At 30.1% G+C, this 22,912-nt stretch overlaps 1 protein-coding gene across 4 annotated transcripts in view; it reads right to left on the bottom strand.

The window, feature by feature from the left end:
- Positions 1-4,219: 4,219 nt before the first annotated feature.
- LOC118189902 (DNA polymerase epsilon subunit 3-like) overlaps positions 4,220-22,912 on the bottom strand; it is a 40,001-nt gene continuing 21,308 nt past the window's right edge. For 2 of the 4 annotated variants that reach the window (XM_035360615.2, XM_085807334.1), the window contains exons 2-5: positions 20,426-20,506; positions 12,331-12,416; positions 8,534-8,652; positions 4,220-6,760 (exon numbers count right to left, since the gene is read on the bottom strand). In XM_035360615.2, coding sequence (XP_035216506.1) covers positions 6,558-6,760; positions 8,534-8,652; positions 12,331-12,416; positions 20,426-20,506 — 489 coding nt within the window. In that variant the 3' untranslated portion in view covers positions 4,220-6,557. Of the gene's footprint in view, positions 6,761-8,533; positions 8,653-12,330; positions 12,417-20,425; positions 20,507-21,757; positions 21,818-22,357; positions 22,541-22,912 lie in introns of those variants that run through there. The other 2 variants (XM_035360621.2, XM_035360627.2) reach the window with 2 other exon arrangements.

Below are 22,912 nucleotides of genomic sequence, written 5' to 3'. Positions count from 1 at the left end.
ATTTAGTAGTTGGATTAAGGCAGTTGAGTTAGGCAGCAAGAAAGCCACTTCTACTGGAATGCATGCTATTAAGTCATAAATTCGTTGAATGGCTTGGAGCATTATCAATTAAAAGGAGTGGTCATGATTCAAGTTTTTTAATTTCTCAATAGCGATTAACAGACGGGCAAAAATATTCAGTGAACCAATTCTGGAAAATTTTCATAGTTATCCATGATTTTTTATTAGACTCCCAAATTACAGGTAAAGTTGATTTGGATATTCCTTTCATTGCTCTTGGGTTTTTGGAATGGTAAACAAGTAGTGGTTTTAATTTGAAATCTTCCCTAGCATTACCACCCAGTAGACGTGTTAAGTAATCTTTTGCAGCTTTCAATCCTGGTGTACATTTTTCTTCCTGGGATATAAATGTTCGTTTTGGCATCCTTTTTCAAAATAGTCCTGTTTCACCAATATTAAAAATCAATTCTGGAGGATAGTTTCCTCATTCAATTATTGTTTTTTAATGTTGCTGGATGTTTTTAATGTTGTGAATTCAGCCACTGCTTTCGTATCACCACTTGCTGTTTCTTCTGTAATCTGTATGTTATGAAGATTATTTCGATGTTTAAATGTATTAAACCATCCTCGACTTTCAACGAAAGTTTCACTTGTCTCAACCTGAATGTAATTTAAAATTCTTCTCGCTTTTTCCATTATAGTTGATTGGCTTAATGGCATACTGCGTTCAATTTCGACGTCAATCCATATAGAAAGTCGTTTTTCCATTTCCTCTATTGTATTGTATTATTTCTAGAATGGGTAATTCTAGTTGCAGAGCTTGTCGTAGTTGCAGTTGCCAATGACAGTACTTTTCCTTTATTCTTAAAAGTAGTTCTTATTGTTGAAGTTGCCAAATTTAATGCAGCACCAATTTAAGATTGACATTAACCAGTATCTAATCTTCTAATTACTTGCATTTTAGTTTCTAGTGAATTGCTTTTTCTTGTTGCTTTATTTTTGTGCTTTTTTTTTATTATCACCCATGATAAAACCTAAAAAGCCATAATATTTGTCTCTATATCAATCGTTATATTATATAAATTTATACTTACAATAACGTCAACAAATTTTTGAAGCGATAAAAATATGTTCGTATAACACCACAGGAAAGAAGGAACACAGATAAACTGCTTCGGATATCGGGAAGCCTAATGCTACGTGCAATTTCGGCGAGTCCCACAATTCAAATGAAAGAGTGTTAAACCGAAACAGTGCTAAATGAAACAGCATTAAGTGGGGTCTTACTGTATGAAAGAAAGGCAAAGTGTGAGAGTGTAGCTCACAAGTTTGGTGATGTCTGTTACATCACATTGCAGGCATGAAGGGCTTGCAGAATAAGTATGACTGTTTAAGAACTGGTAGTAGTTTCCAATAAAAACTGTTTATTCCCTGATATAATGGAAAGGAACAGAAGCCACCAAAATCTATCTATGCTCGAGGATGTGAGATCTTAAGTTTTACTGTGACCAAATTATTCTGTAGAGTTAAGATTTTCTGACGGAATAAAAAAAATGCCAAAGTAATTAATAATAAGGAACAGGAATTGATATAATGCAAATTAATTTGCAGTATTATAGTTTTGAAGGTTAAATGGAATATTCTTTCTAACTGCAAGAATAAAAATGATGGAAAAAATATGTAACTACATGAAAACAACAGGGAGAAATTTGAGAATGTTCTAACTATATACAGAAAAAAAGCATTACTAATGGCTGAAAAGTGAATGAAAAGTAACAAAGAAACAATTCTTTGAAAAGTAGACAGCAATAAGTAATAGGAACTGGATTCATTAACCAGAAATATAAGATTTTTATAAATGCTGAAATGACTCCAAGAAATCTGATTCGCCAATGGGAGACTCCCATTTCTGAATTTTCTTCCATATTTCATTTTTTCTGAATTTCTTCCACACAGAAATCGAAAATGTAATTTTTCACTAGCAATGCTGCTGCTGGCTGTACGTACAGTCACTTTTTCACAATGCAAGAAACATCCATACATTCATGCAGATTCTTCATAATTTAATTTCTTTAAATATAATACAGGGCTTTTTGGTAACAATAATTTAAAAAGTGATACACCGTTTATACTGAACCAATGCTTTCATAATGAAGCAACGCTTTTATAGTGGATAACTTTTTAGCTCCTTTGGGCTAAAATGTTGTGTAAGTAATCTAAGAAAACTGAATAGTGATATGATGAACTGAGAAAAGACTGAAAACAAATTTAATGGCAACTCTTAGTAATACTGTATTAGGAATTCCAAACATATGCTGCTGTTAAAAATTTTATGATTTTGCTGCTGAATTTATGTGGTATAAGTAAGAAAGTGATATTTAATATTAAAGTTAAAAATATAAAAAAAATTGTGTAGGTCATCTTGTTAAAAACACTGATATGATGAACTGAGAAAAGACTGAAAAAAATATGTATGACAACACATAACACTTTATCAAAAATTAGAAATATGCCGCATTTAAAAATTTTTATGTGGCAAGTGTGGATAAAATGCTTTTTGCAGATGGCAATGATATTGCAAGTTAGGCAATGTGTAAAAGGCGACATGTGACATTACCCTACAAACTTTATTGAAACACATTGATAAAATGATTGAGGTATTCTCATCTAATAAGGCATTCTCATTTAGATTTGGATGGATATATAAAGATACAGACAATAGCAGTAATTGCAACAGAATGAAATACCTGTCCCATGAATACAGTGACCGAGATAAGCAAAAAAACACATCATGTGGAAAATAGAGCAACGGTGTTGAGTATTCTTCACAGATGAATCTAGGTACTCTCTCTACAGTGTAACTCAGTTCTTCCATGATGTGGAGAACGCAAAGAACACGATGCAGCCAGTTAAATATTCTTGAATACAGTATTTGCTCTGGAGGCAGCATTCTCATTTTGGCAGGCATCAGACAATTACACTGGCCTGTATGTGTTTCTGCAAGATTTATCCACAATCCTAGCATAAGAACATATGTCATCACAATTAATTATTCTTTGATTTTAAAGGGCGATAACACTCAGCTTTCTAGTGCACATATAGTCAAAAAGTACCTTCAGGAGCAACTTGTGCTGTGCATAAATTAGACAATTCGTTCACCAAGTAAGCTTTTATATACTTCTAAGATCTTAAAATAACTTACAATGAGGGTTATGACATGCAGCTTTTGCTCTCAGTCTAAATATTATACAGTTTAATAGATAACATGAAAATGAGGTATTAAGCCTATATTTGTGATAGAGGAAGGCACATTCCACATTAAAATATTCTCATTATTTGAGTAAAAATGCATTTGAGCTACATCTCAATAATCATGTATTTTCAAAAATCTCCCTGCCTGCAGAAGTACAAGGTGTACAACTTTTGTAATGCACTTTCATAAAATAAACTTGTGCCAGTTTCATACTTCTTTCATTTGCTTTAAAATTTCTATTTTAAAAATCACTTATTCTTTAACTTTTTGGAAAGCAGTATTTTTCGCTATATGCCATCAACACCTGTTCCGAAGTATCACTGATTTCAATTTTAGAGATGATTATATGACATATCATATTGCTGCTTTTCAGAAGAAAGGACATTGTTCAAATGAGCCATGCTTGTTTCTCCAATTTGAATACCACTGAACAGATCTAGGATATATGGAAAATATCTTGATACTTTATATCCATTTACAACTAGTTGAAGTAGTTGAAAATAATACTGACAGAACAGTGGACAATCTGCTGCATGAATTTATCAACACTATGTGATAATGCTATGTGGAGCAAATCATTGTATACCACTTACTAAAGATGACCTCTTCTCATTATCTCACCTCCAAGAGTGATTTATCTGTTATCATTGCAATCAATGCATAAAATATTTTTAAAAAACTTTAAAAAATATTTGCTATTAAATAATCATTTTAAGTATTTTGTTAATTGAATAATTACCCTTTGGTTTAAAATCTATCATTTATTATTTAATTTTCAGTCTTAAAATAGATGAAATCACATATAAGACCCGTGTGAAACTGCTCAAATCATAATGTTATGCTGCTACAGTTTGCTAACTGGATAAAATAAGACATCTTAAATAACTAAAATGAAGCTAATTTAATTAAATCACAATGATGTTCCCTTTAGTTAAATTCCATCAAGGTAAATTGAATGATTCATAATTCAACATTTATTAATTTTTATTAATATATATAAGTTGCTAGTAAAACAAACAATATCATGAATTATCATTTAGGAAATATAAAACACAAATTAATGAGTAAAATGTCATTATCCCTTCCCTCAAAAAGTAAGTAGTCTTTTGAATTTGTCCATTTTCCTCATAATATTCAAATTTCAATCTTTAAAAAAGAATAAGTTTCTACTTATAAATGAAATTACATTTGTAATATTTTACTTTCATTTTAGACATCAAATTTGACAAACAAACAAATGCAGGTACCTATTCATATTATGCCAACTGTATCTGAAAATATCCATTACAGCCCATTATTGTGAATTTGACTACTAATTATTCTATACAAACACTATATTACTATAATTTACTTTAATTACAAATGATAACATATTTTTCCTTCCTATAAGTCTATCTATAAAAAAATTCTAAATAAAATTTGGAACATTCATTGAATATTTCCTATCCAAGTATACAGAACTGTTGGACTGGGGAAGAAAGTGGGGAAAAAGATAGAAAAAATGTAATTCACCATTATGGCTATCAAAAAAATATATAGTATTTACTAATCCCAAGTCATTAGGAAACACACTGGTGCACTGGCTGATTGGGATCTAAACACTCAATACAGTAGAAGTCCAGAAATCTCCAAGGCTTGGGACCAGAGGTTGTGCGGATTTTAGGACAGAAAAGATAAATCATAATATTCAGACTCAAAGTGCAAAACAGTAAATAAAGCGTATTAGATACATTTAATTAAATGATTATATACACTATTGCAATAATTTATTATATGTGTTAAATTATTATTACATATATAAATTGATTATATTATTCATTGTACACAGCATCGAGGTTTGCCGATTTCACTTCATGCAAAGACTTCCGGTTTCGGATTCCGGTGTTAGAATCACTGTTTCTGTAAAATTTCAACAGCTTTTCTTTATTTTTCCGTATATCATACACAATCGTGTCACAATTCCATACGATTCTGCTATAAACCGAGGAGTAGAACCTGCCTCCATCTTTTGCAGAATTTGCACTTTTTTTATTACTGTCAATGCAATGTCTTTACGTTTTTCAGCGTTGCAAGCAGTAAAATCATGAGTACGTTTCTTACCTGTCATTGTATTAAAAAGGACTGAAATTTAATATACTTTTAATTTATCCACAAAATATCTGGATAAAAAAGAAGGCAGCACTAAATAATCTCATGAAATAGCAAAGCTAAAAAAATATAACAACGTGAACTTGAAAAAAGAGTCGAGTGAATTGTCTGCTTTTTTACCTCGATGCAGATTAGAGGGAAAAAACTTTTATCATGATGTCAATAATTTGGTATTTCCATTATGACTCATTATTATTCAGTAATTATGACGTCATTATTCGGTAAGTATTTTTTCTTCGATATTTCGTACTCAATCTTGCAGTTTCCGGAACCTATAGACTGAAAGTTTATATTTTGAGAGGCAACGTGGATTTCAGGTCGGCGGTTTTCGGTATTTGACTGTATTTACTACTTATAAATTTTACACATCTCAAATTTTAGATTTTCAGATACAAATATTCAATTACACCTACATTAACTACTATGTAAAAACATTGACAAGGTAAGGCTCTTAAATCAAACTTGCTACCTCATGGAAGGAAATTTTAAAAAACTTTCACTTGGAAACAAAACTTCCACTTCTGATAATGACTTGAAAAGAAAACAAAAATTTTGTTGTATTATCTTAATTTCATAATCAAAGAATATTTTTTCAGCTTGGAATCAGAAACATTTTGCTTTTTGACTACTCTCTGATGACAACTACAAAAGCATATCAAAATCCATTTTTTTCAACTGTTCTTCACTTTTACATTTGATTTTTTTTAAAATTCTTATTCTGTTTTCAATTTACGAGCTCTCAACGAGGTAGTGAATATAACCTCATAGTTCATTGTCATATCAATGTCATTACTTATATCATTTGAAGCAGTAAAAAAGAGTATTTTAACTGTTTATTCTATGACATTAAAAAAATAAAAGTTGACCTGAAAGATTGCTATGTAAATCATTATTACAAATTATACAAAAATGTTTTATTCAAAACAGTATTTTACAAAATAGTGAATAATAATCAAGAAACAAAATGTAAAATTATATACAAAATTTACCGTTTAAATATTTAAGATATAATAAAAAATTATATAAAACATACACTGATTTTAATAAAATCATGACAGAAGAATAATATTTACAAGTAAACTTTAGCATCCTACTTCCATTAAAATTAAAGGCAAGTATATTGTTTATTTCCTTCTTATCAAATTCCTGTTAACCTTCAATCAGCGCAAGTGGATGAATTTCCAATTTCAATTTCTTCACACTGAAGATCACTACTACTAGCTTCTAGAATAATATTTGCAGTCTCTGGTTCAACTGCAGTTGTACTCTGGCTCCTTCTTTTTTTGGCTTTGGGTAGTGAACTGGATTTTGTAGGAGATGTAGAGGAACTGTCTTTTTTCCCTTTTTCTGCATGGTATGCTAAAATGAGGAACATTAACATAACATATATATATATATATATAATATTCATAATTATGATATCTATATTTACCATGCAAACTCTGCTTCCAAATTTTGAACTATGTATGAAGAAATTTTAAAAATTCACCCCATTTAGAGCAGAGTCTAACTGGAGTTTCGTTATATAAAAAAGAACTAAAGGAGTTTTATTGTACAAGAAAGGTACTAACTTGTAAATTTATTCATAGCACATTTTTCCTTCAGATAGAAAATTCTCTTTTTGTTTTCCAGTAACCTTGAAAACCATTGAAGGCAGTGGAAACTTGCTTTGCCTTTCTAAAAGACAATCTGACTAGAGCTGCTAAATTTGGCTCTACGCCAGCTGCCATAACGATGCTCATGCGATATATAATTTGCCAAGAAAGTGATTCCTACCAACATTTGCACAAAACTTGCTTTTTTTGGCATCTCCATATGAAATTCAATGGCTTTTCCAGATTTTGACTAAAATACTTAAATTCCCTGACTTCAGTCAATTTTTGAATTCCCTGACTTTTCCAGTTTCCCAGATAGTGTGGCAACCCTGATATAAGTACAAATGTATGTGTGTGTATACATATACACACACATAACATATATGTACATACATACATGTATATATTCATACATTTTTTAAATCCAGTCCCAATAACAGAACAGTACCTGCACAATTTCTAGTGGTTGCTCAAGCACTTCAACCATGTGCAACTTCATTTTTTATCTAACAGCATAGTTCTTGCATTCTAAACATTTTATTAAGGCACTTACTATTTTAGGTACTTTTCCGTTTCGCCGGCACAAATTTCGCCAAGCAGACTTTCTTGGTGACAACACATAAAAAATTTTAACAAATGTTAGTTCAAAGAATTTTTTCTTTTGAAGGCATAAACATTTTAATATTGTTTTAAATTTTGTAAAAAGACATTAATTTAAGAATTTACTATGCTCTCATGGTACAACATCTTAATTCACCGGTTCATATCATGCAACCCCAATCTCACGTAAACTACGCTACAAAAATATAATTATCTCAGTAATTTCAAGTTAAATCTTAATATGGAATACAAGTTTAAATGCAAAAATTATTTCAATTTGTATGCAGTGCTTTACTTCACTAGTGCATTAGAATTGATGAATTTAACCCTTAATTTTGCCTTTCCTATATTTTTGCCTTCGGGTGAGCGGTGTGATTGCTTCCTAATTGACTTAATTACCGCAAATGGTTTAGGGTATAAAATTTAACTATCTTTTGTAAAAATTCTATGTAATTGTAATGCCAGTATTGAAAGAAACAATTAATTTGATAAGAAATGACTGCAACTTGTTTTGAAAATGAAGCATAAAAGGTTACCAGTGAAGATATTCCGTTTGGCATCAGTTGTACCATTATTGGCGACTTTATCATTTGCGCCGGCAAAACGGAAAAGTACCCTATTTTATTCCAAACTTCATCACACAAAAAAGAATGAAGTACAAATTGAGGAGGGAGCTTTTAACATCATATAATATTTTAGCTTACAAAAATTATAAAGTTCTTATAATTAATTCTACATAAAAAGCAAAATTTACAATTCTTGTTTTACTTGATGGAAATGGAGCATTATAATACTGATGCAGACAAAACATGCTATTTGATTTAAAGACATGTAATGAAATTTTAGCGAAATTCAATAATGACAAATTTCTAAATAGTGAAATAGTTCATACATTGAGAACTGTATAAGGTTTAGAAACAATACAGCCTGCACTTACCATTTAAGCTTTCTTTTATAGGGTCAATCATATCTTCAAAAAGCATGTCCTCAAGTGCTAAGAAAACATCAGTCGCAGAAAGTGTCTTACGCTGAGAAGTAGCTTGGACTTGGCTTGCACTGTAGAAAAAGGAAGTTTATACAAACAGTGAAAAAAAATTAAACAAATTTGTTTAATGTATTTCCTCAACAACAGAAAACTTCATTACAATTTGAAATAAAAGAAAATTTAATTCTCATCAAGTGCTTAAAGCAGATTTTTCAATTTTACTTTTTAATTAATTAAATAAATAGAAATTAATGTTAAGTTAAATAAAGGTTATATAAATTTAAGTAAATAAAATTCTTGTTTTATCTTTAGAGCACAAATCCAGTAATTCACTTAAGTAATTTACATACACAGTGACACATTTTTAGAGCAATTAGGCACCGTTTAATTTATGTTTAAAATGAAAATAGTGTTTCTTTAAATGTTCAATCTGAGAGACTTTTTTTCTGGGTTATAAATCTGCATCATGATTTCGATTACAGAGGAGCTTTTCATAAAATTTCCAAGGACACTGATTGTCATTCCTCTTCCATTACTTTCCAGAATCCATCAATCATGGTAAGTTTTCGCTTAGAAAGAGATCTTTTCAAGAGACTAGAAACAGAACAGTCGATAAGCTAAACATTAAGGGCCTTTGCAGGAGTATACATTTAATGCCTGTATCAGTCTTAATTTTTTTTAAGGAATCAGTGCTACTTCTTGAAGTATGACTTGTTGCTTTGACTTGATGAAGTTTCACTCTCTGAAAGTCATCAGGATACAGAAACAGAATTTTATTCTGTAAATATCAGACGTAAAACTTTCCCTTGATAGTAAAATGAGTTGACTTTAACATTTTTTGGTACTTTTCCGTTTCGCCGGCGCAAATCTCGCCAAACAGACTTTATTGGCGACAACACACAGTATATACATAAAAAATGTTAGTTCTAAGAAATTTTTATTTTTAAGGCATAAACATTTTAATATCATTTAAAATTTTGGAAAAATACAATAAATAAAGACAATTGATTTGTAAAAAAAGACATTAATTTAAGAATTTACTATGCTTTCATGGTACAACATCCTGCTTCGTCGTTTCATATCACGTGACTCCAAGTGATCTTATCTCACGTAAACTACGCTACAAAACTCTAATTCTCTCAATAATTACATTAATTTTAAGTTAAATCTTAATTTGGAATACACGGTTAAATGCAAGAATTATTTCCATTCGTACAAATTGCTTACTCAGAAATTATGTAAAACCCCAGTGCTTTACTCTGCTAGTGCATTCTTATTGGAATTTATGAATTTACTTGACTTTTCTATATTTTCGCCTTCAAGTGAGCAGTTTCATTGCATCCTAATTGACTTAATTACCGCGAATGGCCTTAGGCCATAAAATCGAATTATCTGGTAAAAATTCTATGTAATTGTATGCCACTATTGAAAGAAACAATCAATCTTATAAGAAATGACTGCGACTTGTTTTGAAAATGAGGTGAAAAAAGTTGCCAGGGAGGATATTCTGTTTGACATTGATTGCACCATTTCTGGCGACTTTATCGCTTGCACTGACAAAATGGAAAAGTAACTATTTTTTCAACTCTTGTTATTTTTTAATTCCCATTGTAAGAGAATTCAGCAAGATTCATACACCCATTGCTGAAACTTCTTTACATTGATGGAACCAGATTTGTATATTTTTCTTTTTTTTAGAAATGGACCTTTAGATACCATTTTAAATAGTTGCTTTAGGTAAACCCATGCTTCATCTAAGATCATAATTTATTTCAATTTAACTCCTACTAAATAGTTTTATATAGGATTATACAAATTATATGTACAAACATAATATTTAAGTACATATAATTATGTACATTACATAATATTAAGTACATATAATTATATGTACAAATATTAAGCTTTTCTACAGTGTAAATCTTGGTTTATTATTTTATTTATTGTTGCTACAGATGTATTTAAAGACTTTGCATTGATTTATGCATCAACAGATTTTCTATTGCTACCAACAATTTAACTTTAGAAACAACATTACTTTTTTTATGTACCTTTTTCGCATATTCGCTTGAAGTCTTCTTTTCGTGTAGAAGTACTGATTGAAGGTTTTTCTCTTTTTGATTGAGGTTGCTTATTTTGCCCTTAGAAATTTTAATACCATGTATTTCACAACTTGCTTGAATAATGAAATAGGAATACTTCTCTTTGGAAAGCATAAAAACATATCCTTCAACCCATAACTTGCTTACATGCAACATTTTGAAGAAAAATAACTTTATGAGTTACAGACAATATTACTTATTTCAAATCATAAGCTACTGCCAGAAATTTTTATTCCAAAACATTATTGTTTTCTTTATCAAAATCCTTTAAAATGTATAAACACCCTCTGCACTTTCACAAATAATACCTAATTAACTAAAGGAAAATAGTACAAATAAAGATTTCCAAAATGAAGCAAAATTTCATGCATGTTATATTGATTTAAGTATAAAGTATTTTAAGATTTAAGATTACAAGTATTTTAAAACTAAAGAAATGCATTTTTAAACATTTTAAAACTTTCATTACAGCAAAGAAATTATAGTGCATACATATAGGTAGGTCCATGACACTTAACTGACAGAATATTCAGCCGACACGGACATTTAGCCAACGGTATGTTTGACAAACAATGCATTTAGTCCACAGCATGTTTAATTGACAACACATACATGCAGACAAAAACATGCGAAAATTTTAGTTAAATTTCTACATATCAACACACCAAAAACACGTTTCCAAGGTACACAACATGAAGGTTTATAGACAAGTACCACAGTTTTTTTCTTTACTTTATGCTATACAGGATTTAAAATTAGAGACAAAAGCAACCTTAGGCTGGTATAGATTTTGAAATCACTTTCAAGAGCAATCATATGCAGAACCATTTCTTTTAAAACGGAAAAAGAAGACTTCAGCAGTGGAAGGAATGAAATGACTTTATATGGAAAGAAATTGATTGAGCAAAATGAAAACATATGTAATGCAATTAGTTGAAAAAATAGTAATGAAATGTGAAAAAACTAACATATTAGAATTGAAATCATTGAAAAATTAATAATATTAGCTGAAGAAGAAAATGTTCTATTAATGTGAAAGGCTCCAAAGAAATTCAGTTTACTAACTGAAGAAACTTTACGAAGAAACTTTATGGATAATTTTTGCAGATCTTATGTCAAAATTATGATTAAGCATCCAATTTAGATTAACTATCAATTCCCTCCCCCTTCCATTTTGGAACACTATTTCACGTTTCCTGATAAGAAATTTCAACTCTTTTTCAGTTTGATCGATATATGACAAACCACACCGACACGATAAGCTAACAAGTCCTAAAGTATTAAAATCAGAAATGGAACTTCAAAGAATTGAACAACAAATTTCACTTACAAGTGAGAAAGTAACTCCGAAGTTGAACATATCAAGATTCCAAGAAATTTTATAATTGACAGAAACACTAAATAGTATTATGGCAATGCTGAAATGATTATTTATAATTTTGAAGAAAAAAATTAGTAACACAACAAGCTTGAGTTTGGTATAGATTTATGTCAAAATCTCCACTGATTTTGAAGACAAGCAGGTATAGTGGGTTTTTTTTTTTTTTTTTTTTTTTTACAAACATTATGAAAAAAGGCAGAATAAATTTAAAGGACAGTGTTTGATAAAACATTGTTTTTCAAATTAAACAAATATAAATAGCTTACGAAGCAGTTGTATAAAGGACAAAAATAGCGGCTGCTCTGGCAACGGCTGCTCTAGCTTCTCTAGACACATTTATTCCATCTGGAATCTAAAGACAGACCAATAAATAAATACAAATGTACTACATAAATCAGAATTTTACAGAACAGTAGTAAAATTCATATCTATGAAACTACTGTTAATGTTACATAGCTAAAATAATAATGCACATTTTGGTGTTCAAACTTTTTATATTGCACAGTGTGGTTAAAAAAAAATTTAGCTCTTGTAATGAGCCAAAAAACACATCAATTTGTATTATATACCAAATTATATAACTGTTATTCAAACAATTTTTTAAATGATATTAAAATCCTTCAGGTGCTTCGTCTGTCGTTTACATTACTGTAACCAATTTTCCTTGTAACATGTTCCTTAGCATTTCTGACTTGGTTTTAACAGCTTCCATAAGACATTTTTAACAAATGGCTTACATTTTTAACAGTGTCATGTCATTTAGTTGTGAAAGTATGGTCGATCACCAATCCCATGTAAAGAAATATGGAAGTGTATTGGAAGATGGAATTCACCCTAGATTTTGTTTAAACGAGAAAGTTGTGAAAAACTATGCTTCAGTAAACTAAGTACTAGTGTTGAATTTCAAAAAGCAATTGCAAAAATTCTTCAAACAATAACACCCAAATTGCTGGGGAACACTTTGCAAAAGAATGAATAACAACTGGAATATTAATGTACCACTGAATAGCCCATAATGAGTTGCTTTCATCCATTATGAACAGCTGCTATGTCATTTCCTAAATAAATAAGCAAAAGTTTTTTCTCATCCACAAAGATTTAAAATTAAGCTTGCCCCTAAATATTTGTCAAGTCACATAGGTGTAAGATGCACAGCTACTAACATAATATTTATTAACTGATACTTTTTCTTGCTTCTTAATTTTACCAAATTAAATAAGATTTAAAGTTTAAATAAGATTTTTTTTACACATAAATTTGACTAATAATGATCAGTTGTACATTATGGTCTGTCCCTTACGCAGGTTAGCACTCAAACAGGAAAATGAAATTCTGACTTTCCTGTGTTTTCCAAGGGTGTTTTAAGAAAATTCTAGTCTAGCTGTAAAGTGAACATTGGCTGTGCTGAGGGTAAATTAATTATGTTACCACTTGAAACACAAAAATTTGCCAATTTCACATTACTTTGATTAAAAAAAGAAAAAGGAAAAAAAATTCCCAAATCGATGCAATTAGAACTATAATAGAAATTTTTCTCCTCAATAACTTTTAAATTAAGTTTTTGCCAAACTAAGAAAACTTGCTAACAGTATTTGCATGCTAAACTATCATTCTCTTCAGCAATCAATTGTATCACAAAATTAGTCAAGTCCAAATAAAATTCCTTTTTAATTACATGAAAAGAGTCTATACTACATGGAGTGATTGTTAGTGCACCTGAAATATTTACAGTCAATGACAATAAAACACATTTATAATAAAATGTCTGTGCCAAATATAATTAATTAAAAGTATAACTTAAAAACTTATTTTACATGCATAAAAAACATACATTTACAAAAGAAATAAAATGCTTACAATATATGACACGTATGTAATAAACAAAATCAGAAATGAAATTTGTTGACTTCTCAATACAATGTACAGCAAAGGCTTGACTATCCAGAATGCATGGGAAATATGATGTGGATAGTTGATCGTATACAAAATGCAATTTACCGTAGAAAAGCCAAGTGAATAAAGAAAATTTAGGTTTGAAATTATAAAAACTGACATCTTATTTGTTATTAGCTTGAATACCAAAAACCTACAATTAAAATTATGTAAGATTTGAAAACAAACAAATCAAAACTTCATTTCAGACATAAAATTTTACGTATTTTGTTAGCCTTTGTTGGCCATAAAACAAAGACCCAAAATTTTAACTATCTTTTCAAACTGCAATGAGAATCCCATAAGCAGCAGTTAACATATATTCTTTACAAAACTAAACCTGCTTATCCAGAATCAATACAGTTTACATAAAAGTATGATGAAGAACATATAACTGTGTTGTGGCATTACACTTACACATTATTGACACTAAATCACACTATTTGATTACAGTATTACTTTGTAAAACATGGTCAACAGTAAAGCACACTAAATACAAATGTTTTAAATAATGGAAAGACTTCTGACCTAAATGAATTTAAGAAAACTGAAGAGAACTTTCATTTTATAGGGTACAACTCTAATATATCCCCTAATTTCACCAAATGTGGCGATATGTGTTCTGCGCTGGTTTTTGGCACGATTGCGTGTTCTATGGCAACCCTGTTGATGTTGAAAAATCTTTCACTGGAGCTCGTTGGTTCGCCTCTGTGTCTGAGAAGATGGGAGGGAAAGATAAAATGGTAGTTGTTGAATTGAAGTTCGGCAAAAGGAAATATGATTGTGGCTATCCTGTTGAGGGGTAGTGGGTATTTAGAAGTGTGGAAAGAGGGTCTGGGAGATTATTTTTAATGGCAGTACATGATAGAAGTAGGGATTTGTGATTTTATTTATTTGTGAACTATAGTATAAATTTTCTGGATAGTGTGTCTGGCTGTCATGTAAATACGATAGTGATTACGTGGCAGCATGTTAAAGGCGCTATGAAATTTATATTTCTGCTATTCGAAAACGCACTAATTCATGGTAAGTGCATTTTATTTTATTCTTGTTCTTATTTTGTAGAATGTTATGTTCATTGGTTCTTTAGTATGAATTTCTGTCTTTATTGTTGTTTTTTTTAAATTGTTTGAAATTTATTTTAGTTTATTTTGTTGTTTAGTGTCTAGACTGTACAATTCGTAGATGTTTTTTAAAGTTGAAACAGAATGCTGGGTACATGGTATTATTTGAAATTTATTGTTGTTATGTTATTTTATTAAAGCGAGGAGTGCGTAGATCATAGATTCCTTCCCTGCCTAAATTGTGCAATTCGTAGAATTTTTTTCAAGTTTAAACAGGATGCTGTGTACATGGTATTCTTTGAAATTTATTGTTGTTATGTTAATTTATTAAAGCGAGGTGTGCGTAGTTTGTAGATTCGTTCGTTGCCTACATTGTGCAATTCGTAGATGTTTTTTTAAGTTAAAACATGTTGCTGTGTACATGGATTCTTGTCAAATATTTTTAGTTAGCAACTTTACGTTTTTGCTATCTAAATTTTTTGTTTTTGTTTTGGATTTTTAGCTAAATTGTGTGTTCAAAACGTAGTTTTTGCATGTGCGAAAACCGCGTTTTTGGAAACATTTTAGGCTAAAAGTTCAAAATGTAGACAAAAAATTTAGATAGTAATATGGCAGCGTGAAGTTTCTCGCCAAAAATATTTGGCGAGAAATTTGGCGACTTGAGAGAGCATATCAGAGTATTTCCTTTATATTTTTTTAGGTAAATAGAATTCTTAAATTTTTAATAAATCAACATTGTTTTGACGCAGTTGGCATACAATTGAATAAATCACGAATGTCTGTTTTAATGAAAGTTTCTTTTTTTCCATAAATTTCTCTCTAATGAGATGCAGTTCTCTAAGATTTTCTTTGGTGCATAGACAGTTTTTCTCACAAAATTGCAAAAATGTCAAAATACCTTTCTCTATGTCATCCCAAGAAATACAGTCAAAAGTCGCTAATCCAGACACCCATAATCCGGAATGATCTATAATCCGGACCTCAAAGCTACAAACTTTCTGCACATGTGTAAACGCATAATGCACGTATGCGCATATGCGTGTACGCATGCGCGTTTAATGTATAACGAATGGTATAAGCTAAGCTATCAGTTAATGTTGCAGATTGTGTTGTTCCTTAATCTTCGAATTGGATCCGGCTTATTTTTTGCAGACTGTTAGAGCAATTTTATAAAAATAAGTTGGAACTTTCGATTATGTCAAATTGAATTTCCAATGCTGAATCTACAAAGGGAAAGCATGTTTCGATGTCCATCAAACAAAAAGTGGAATTGCTGCAAAAAAATGGATAAAGGCTCCTTTGCTTCTCTAACCATTCCGAAATCTGTTTATCAATTTCACGCTGCTCTGCGCGGGGAGGGGGAACGTCGCGGCGCGCAACGAACTGGAAGTTGATCTGTCAGCACTATCCTTATCTTCAGGGCAGATGTTTTTATTTCATCTCGATGTACTCCATCTTTGATATGATTTAAATCAAATTCCTCGTCATTATAAATATCACGAATACAAATCAAATAGTTTTCTGGTTGCAATTTTCTAATTTCGACTATGCGTAATGTATGCTTTACGCATGCGTGCGTTGAAAGAAATGTTTAATAAAGTAAACAAATAAATATTAAGTTTTTTTTTGTAAATTTTGATATACTTTAGATCATAATTGCTCTTTATTTCATAAATTATGGTTTCATATTTTTAATTTTATATAATTTCTGCATGCCACCTTACCAAATTTAAACTGATGATCTATAATCCGGAATCGCCGAAGTCCCGATGAGTCCGGATTAAAGACTTTTGACTGTATTTCTTGTTTGTGTTTCCTCTTCAGATGAATTAGAATTTGTTTCGTCCTATAACAATGCATTTTGAATTAAATCCTCTTCTGTTACAGGTAAATTTTTGTTGCAATCAAACCATGTCTCTATTTCAAGCCTAAAAATGGATTCTTCAGCTTTGTTTCTGCTTGTTAAGGCTTTTAATATTTTTGTTAAACCTTGTCCTTCTCTTTTAAAATCATTAATTCCTCATCAGAAGAATTCAAATAAAAGTGAATTTCAAATAAAATACTCTGACATCCGTTCCTGAAAATCCAATTAGTAATGTAATGCCACACATTTGCAAGCCTGTAAGTTGCAATATTTATTGAAAATGTTGACTGAAATTCTATGAGGGTACTTTTAGCATTCATAAGTCTGTTCACAAAATTTTTACAATAAATCACCTTTTAAGTTCTGGATAATTCCTTGATACACTGACTAGATCAAAGCAGTTACATTAGAGGTCATATATATAGTTCTGATGTTGCAGTAACATAGCTTCTCTTCACGAGAATGCATTCAGCAGTTATCAATCAGTAAAACAACTTAGCTGTCTTTGGGTATTCATTTTAATTTTAACTCACTCATAACAAAAATTAATTCTGAACCAGTAAAAAAAATGTATACTTATCCATCCAAGCATTCTTTTTATGTTTGTATGCCCCATGGAGATGCTTGATACACGCTAATGCTCGAGGATGTTTGGATTTCCCAGTCACCAATTATTTTAGTATGTGCGATCCAGATGCATTCAAACCAGTCAAAATTGTCAAACTATCCTTACTTTTTCTTAAACTGTGAGCAAATGTTTCATCAGCACTTGCTAAAGCTGAAGTCAGAAGCCATCGAAATAACAGACTTGTTTTGCTGGAACTATAAATATTTCCATCCTATGTTTTTTTTTTTTTTTTTTACAAAGTCTTTGAAAAAAGCAGCATATTCAACAGCACCTTCTATACCAGAATATTTTTCACCAGATATATCGAGCTTGCAAAGTCCATGACGTTTTCTGAAACAAGCATGACATCCATATGAAAACCTGCAGTCTTTCTCAACATTCACCTTTTTGGAAAAATCTTTTGTATTTTGAATAAGCACCAGCTCAGAAACATGAACTTCTTTTTGTTTCAATACAAACCACTTATACAGCACTTTATCTAAGTTTCCATTTTGAGGCTGTTGCAAAGTTTTTCTTTCATCAGAAGCTTTGCTTGTCTCTGCACAGGAGGCAAATTTCATTAGTTTTTTTTTTTTAAGATTTAATATCATAAATTCTAGACTATCTAATATTAAAGTCTCTTGTTAAATTTTGTTTGTTTCTGCCTTTTCTAAAATGGATAATTATTTCTAATTATTCAGTAACTGTTAAAACAACACACTTTCATTTTTTAGATGTTGATGAATCTTCCCTTTTTACAAATGAAGTTCTGGCAAAAATTTTGAATCAGTAGATGGATAATTAAACAAAACAGATAAAAGATTAATTTGCTGTCACACTAAAAGATCTCTAAAATGTTTTAAGACTTTCCCTATATCACATTCAACTTACGACCAATTCATTGGAATACCTGTTAGTAAAACAGGTGAAAGCAGTTTCTGTTAGAACACATGTAACAAGGACACTTTCAAATTCCACCCTATGCAGTGACCTTAGCTCCCTTCACCTACTACAAGAATATCTCTTGACAGAATTCGAAATCTCGTATGTTCCTGTGATTAGTAACAAAGAAATTCTAAAGCGAAATCTGGTGGATAAAAGCTCCCGCTTTCCTTTCTTTGAGGAGTATCAGGGCCAAGGAACTAACTCGTGAGCAGATGTGATGGGGGGAAGAGATATAAGCAATGTATTTTGAAAGAGAGACATGTAATTCTATTCACATTTTAGAAGGTATTATTGCGGTTTGTAGAGATATGAATGTGCTTTATACTGGCTCTGAAAGTTTTCCATTTTCTTAACTTTTTTGAAAGGATGTTAAAACATTTTCCAGTTACTTGAGGTTTTTTTGTTAGTTGAGTACGAGGCAGTCAAGCTTTTACTGTATAAAATTTTTAAACACTGGATTTCCTCTGCCACTAATTGTGTAAAAATTGAATGAAAGTATTATAAAAAAGTATTATAAATAGATTCTGGAATGGAAGATTTTACAAAATGGCAATGGAAAAGCAGTTATCTACTAAATAATATATATAAGTATTGAAGAATCATCCCTGCAATATTAGCACAGTTGCTAAATTCTGAAAGGTCAAAAAAGTATTTTTATAAAGTTAACCGAATTTTGAAGAAAAACTTTTAAATAAACATATGTAATACAAATTAAATGTAATATGTTATTAGAACTGAGGGGAAAAAATAACTGATGCATAGATAAGAAAAGTATAAAGTATAATGAAATATAAGAATTATTATAGACTTTACCTAGGCATTGCACATAATACCTACCTACGCATTCTATTAAATGACAAATAATCTTTAGGCAAAGTATGAAAAAAAAAAAAAAGGTCATGATCAGGCTATTATTTAAAAGATCTTCATTCCTTAATACAAATGTTATTTTGAAAAAGTAATGAAAGACTGAAACTTAAAAACTTTTATGTTTCTGATGGAGGGAAAAAGGACATTTAGAAAATTTAACAAAATGATAGAAAAAATACTAACAAAAAATTAGCACAAAAGTGGATTTATTGTTTTAATTTTCCAATATGCAAGTCAACTGAAAAAAACATCTCTGCTCAGTTTTTGTTTTTCTAACTCCAAAATTTCAATCTGTGCTTGTGCTTTCCTTTTGTGCAATAACATCTTTATTATCACACAGCTTTTTATCTTTCAGTGCTTGATGATACAGACTATAAGCAGTTGTGGCATATCATATCAGGAATAACAATACTTTTTTTTTTTTTTCTTTTGCATGTTTATTCTGCATTAAATATGGGATGAATTTTAAACTTACTACTAATTTATTTTGCATTATATAGATATATAATTACAAAACAATTTTTCAAAAAATAATATAAATATATATATGGCAGTTTTCCTTGGCAAATTAAAATTTCATCTAGAAATAAAAAAATTAGCAAAGAAGAATAAAATGTTGATATATTTATCTGAGCGTCAGCTAAGAAACAGTATTTAATACTGAAGTATTACATAATAATTATTTAAAATTTAATATATTACTGATAGGTAAATTGTATGTAACATACAGTTTACCTATCAAAACCTTTTTATAAACCAAATTAAATCAAAATATTATACCTAAAATAGTATTAACAACAATTTAAGCAGTTGAGATTTTATGTGATCAGAATCCTTTTAAAAATGCATAGTATATTTTGATAAAAATGACATGTGAAGATAAAAATGACCAAGAATACTAAGTTGAAATGGAGGAAGCAGACTTTTATACTAATACATTCCACTATATTTTTCATAAAGAGAGATAATTTTATCTAACAAAATGTTAAAAAATATTAAAACATTAAATATATTTTGGTTCAGCAATGATCAAAAAGGTCAAATTTTAATATGAATATTAACAGATTAACATTACTTACAGCATCTTTCAATATTCTCATAATAACAGCTGACGGCAAAGCAAGTTCATCTACTTTTTCAGTCATGGCCAAATTTAGAACCTACAAAACATAAATAACTTAATAAAAACCACACAGTACACAAATTAGGATTAAATTATCTACAGTTATCACCCTTATATATACATTTCTTTTTTATAAATAGCCTAATAAATATTAATCATTTAATATTTATTAGGATGTTTATAAAAATTTAATGTATAATGTTGATGGCAATGTATAAAACACTGGCATTCTATAGAATACCTAGGTATTTTATAGAATGTCTGGTGTTTTTAGGCAAAATATGAAATATGAGAATTATTATAGACTTTACTTAGGTACTGCATATAATATCTACGCATTCTATAAAATGACAAACCTTACCGGTTTGTCATTTGGCATTTTATAGAATGGCTAGGTAACAAGAGATGTTAATGAATTGTTTAATCATTTCTTACATTGCCAGCCAGTTTTCAGCATTATATAAAATGCCTAGGTATTCTATAGATCATAAAATTTCATAGTTTGCCAATAACATACATAAAGCTTATATATAAAGCTAACATATGATGCCTTGATTGAATGCGATGTTCAGTTTCAGGTACTTGGACATAGCCTATACCAATGTAATAAATGAATGACTTTTGTGTGCAAGAATGCTAGCAATGACAAGATGAATCAGTAGAAGAGATGCAAGTCGCTTCATAAAAGAGACAATATGGCCCACAAGCTGAAAAGTTTAGAGGCCCTTGCTGTAAGCAATAAAAATAAATATTCTTCAGGTTACGTAAGATGCTAGTACGGACATAACAATTCACTCAACAAATTTATTCAATATATTTTTTTTTAATTGAAATCTAAAGGTCCAATTTTCTGACTTCTGCACTTATTTTGAAAATTTGTCCTGGCTGGGTTTAAGAAATGGAGAAGACATATAAATGTAGAACATGATATTTTTTTAGATTTTGTGAACTTGCTAGCATTTCTCGATTATACAGTTTTTACACTTCACAGACATAAGAAAATTTTTTGGCTTTAAAAGTGGAAAACATTTCATAAGAAAATACTACGTATTTAAATACTTTGTTCAATAACTTGACAATGATTTATCTAAGAATGAAAATCCAAATAACAAAATTGCCTAGAAGTATTAAGTATTGAAAAGCACATGCATGCTTCAATGAGTAAAATCCAGCTCAACTGTAAATAAAACTTAATTTTAATTGTAAAATGTTGATTAATATGATACAAAAATAGCATTAGCAATACATGCTAAACACCTCCAAAACAAATTTCCAGGATCAGAACTACCTTTTATTATGTCATACAGTTGGATTCTCATAATTAGTTTGCCAATTTAGTATATGTTTGGTTTAAACAATGCAGAAAACTCAAAGCGAAAACAATGCAGAAACTTCAACAGACAGAAAATGCTAAGCATTCTTAATATTAATCAAACATGTAAAAAATTAAAATACCTCCCCCCAAAAAAATACTAATCATTATGCTACACAATGCACTATATGGCAATTTGACTAAATTACATACTGATAAAAATACATATAAAAATACTTTAAAATGAAATAATTAGTACAGTCTTTGACTATAAAATTTTATTACATCAACCAATCATAATAATATATGCCTAAATAGTGCAACAGGTTAACTTATTATCACAATACGGTGAAAATGAAGACCACCGTAAGGAAATTTTATATCGGAAGTAAAAAAAAAATGATTGAAATGGATCGTGTTCTAAATGAAATTAATATTGTTAAAATGCTCAGCACAGATTCCATATGTTAGAGAAATAATTATCACGTCGCTACAGTAATAAAGCGCAAATCAATAATACACTTTCTAAGTAACATCACGACAAAAAAAAAAAAAAAAAACTTTTATCATATCAACCTGACACTTGGAAGAATATACCGAATATTTAATTCAGCAGAAACAATAAAAATACTACAGCTGTTCAAAATATCACTTGCAAATATTTCTGCTTAGAAAATTCTCAAGTTAAAATATTAACACAAAATTACATATTTTAACACAAAACTCAATCGGCGCGAAATTTAGATCAAAATAGCGGGAAAGCGGTTGCAGTTACAAAGTACAAAAGACTGCCTAGAACCGGGAAAAGGGCTTAGTAGTAGAAAGTATCACCTGGAAATATTTCTGCGCTCAAAACTCTCAGATTAAAACATAAACACGAAATTACATATTTTAACACAAAATGATCAAAGAATCTCGATTCTTTGAAATGGTCAAATTCGGATCAAAATAGCTGGAAAGCGGTTGCAGTTATAAGATACAAGCTGTTGGAGACGGCGGCTGCCTAGGAGGTTAGAATAGCTAACCTCCTTGGCAGAATAGAATAGAATAGGTTGCTATTCTAACCTCCTTGGCGGCTGCAGACAGACGATTACATAACGGCTCGGCGAAGGTCAACAGAAGGAGCGCCGC

Source organism: Stegodyphus dumicola, chromosome 1 (genome assembly GCF_044657685.1).
Source record: "Stegodyphus dumicola isolate Sdum_Otavi_A_Nest chromosome 1, ASM4465768v1".
NCBI lineage: Eukaryota > Metazoa > Arthropoda > Arachnida > Araneae > Eresidae > Stegodyphus > Stegodyphus dumicola.
The sequence above is the reverse complement of the archived record's forward strand: the minus strand, read 5'-3'. Positions and strand labels throughout refer to the sequence as shown.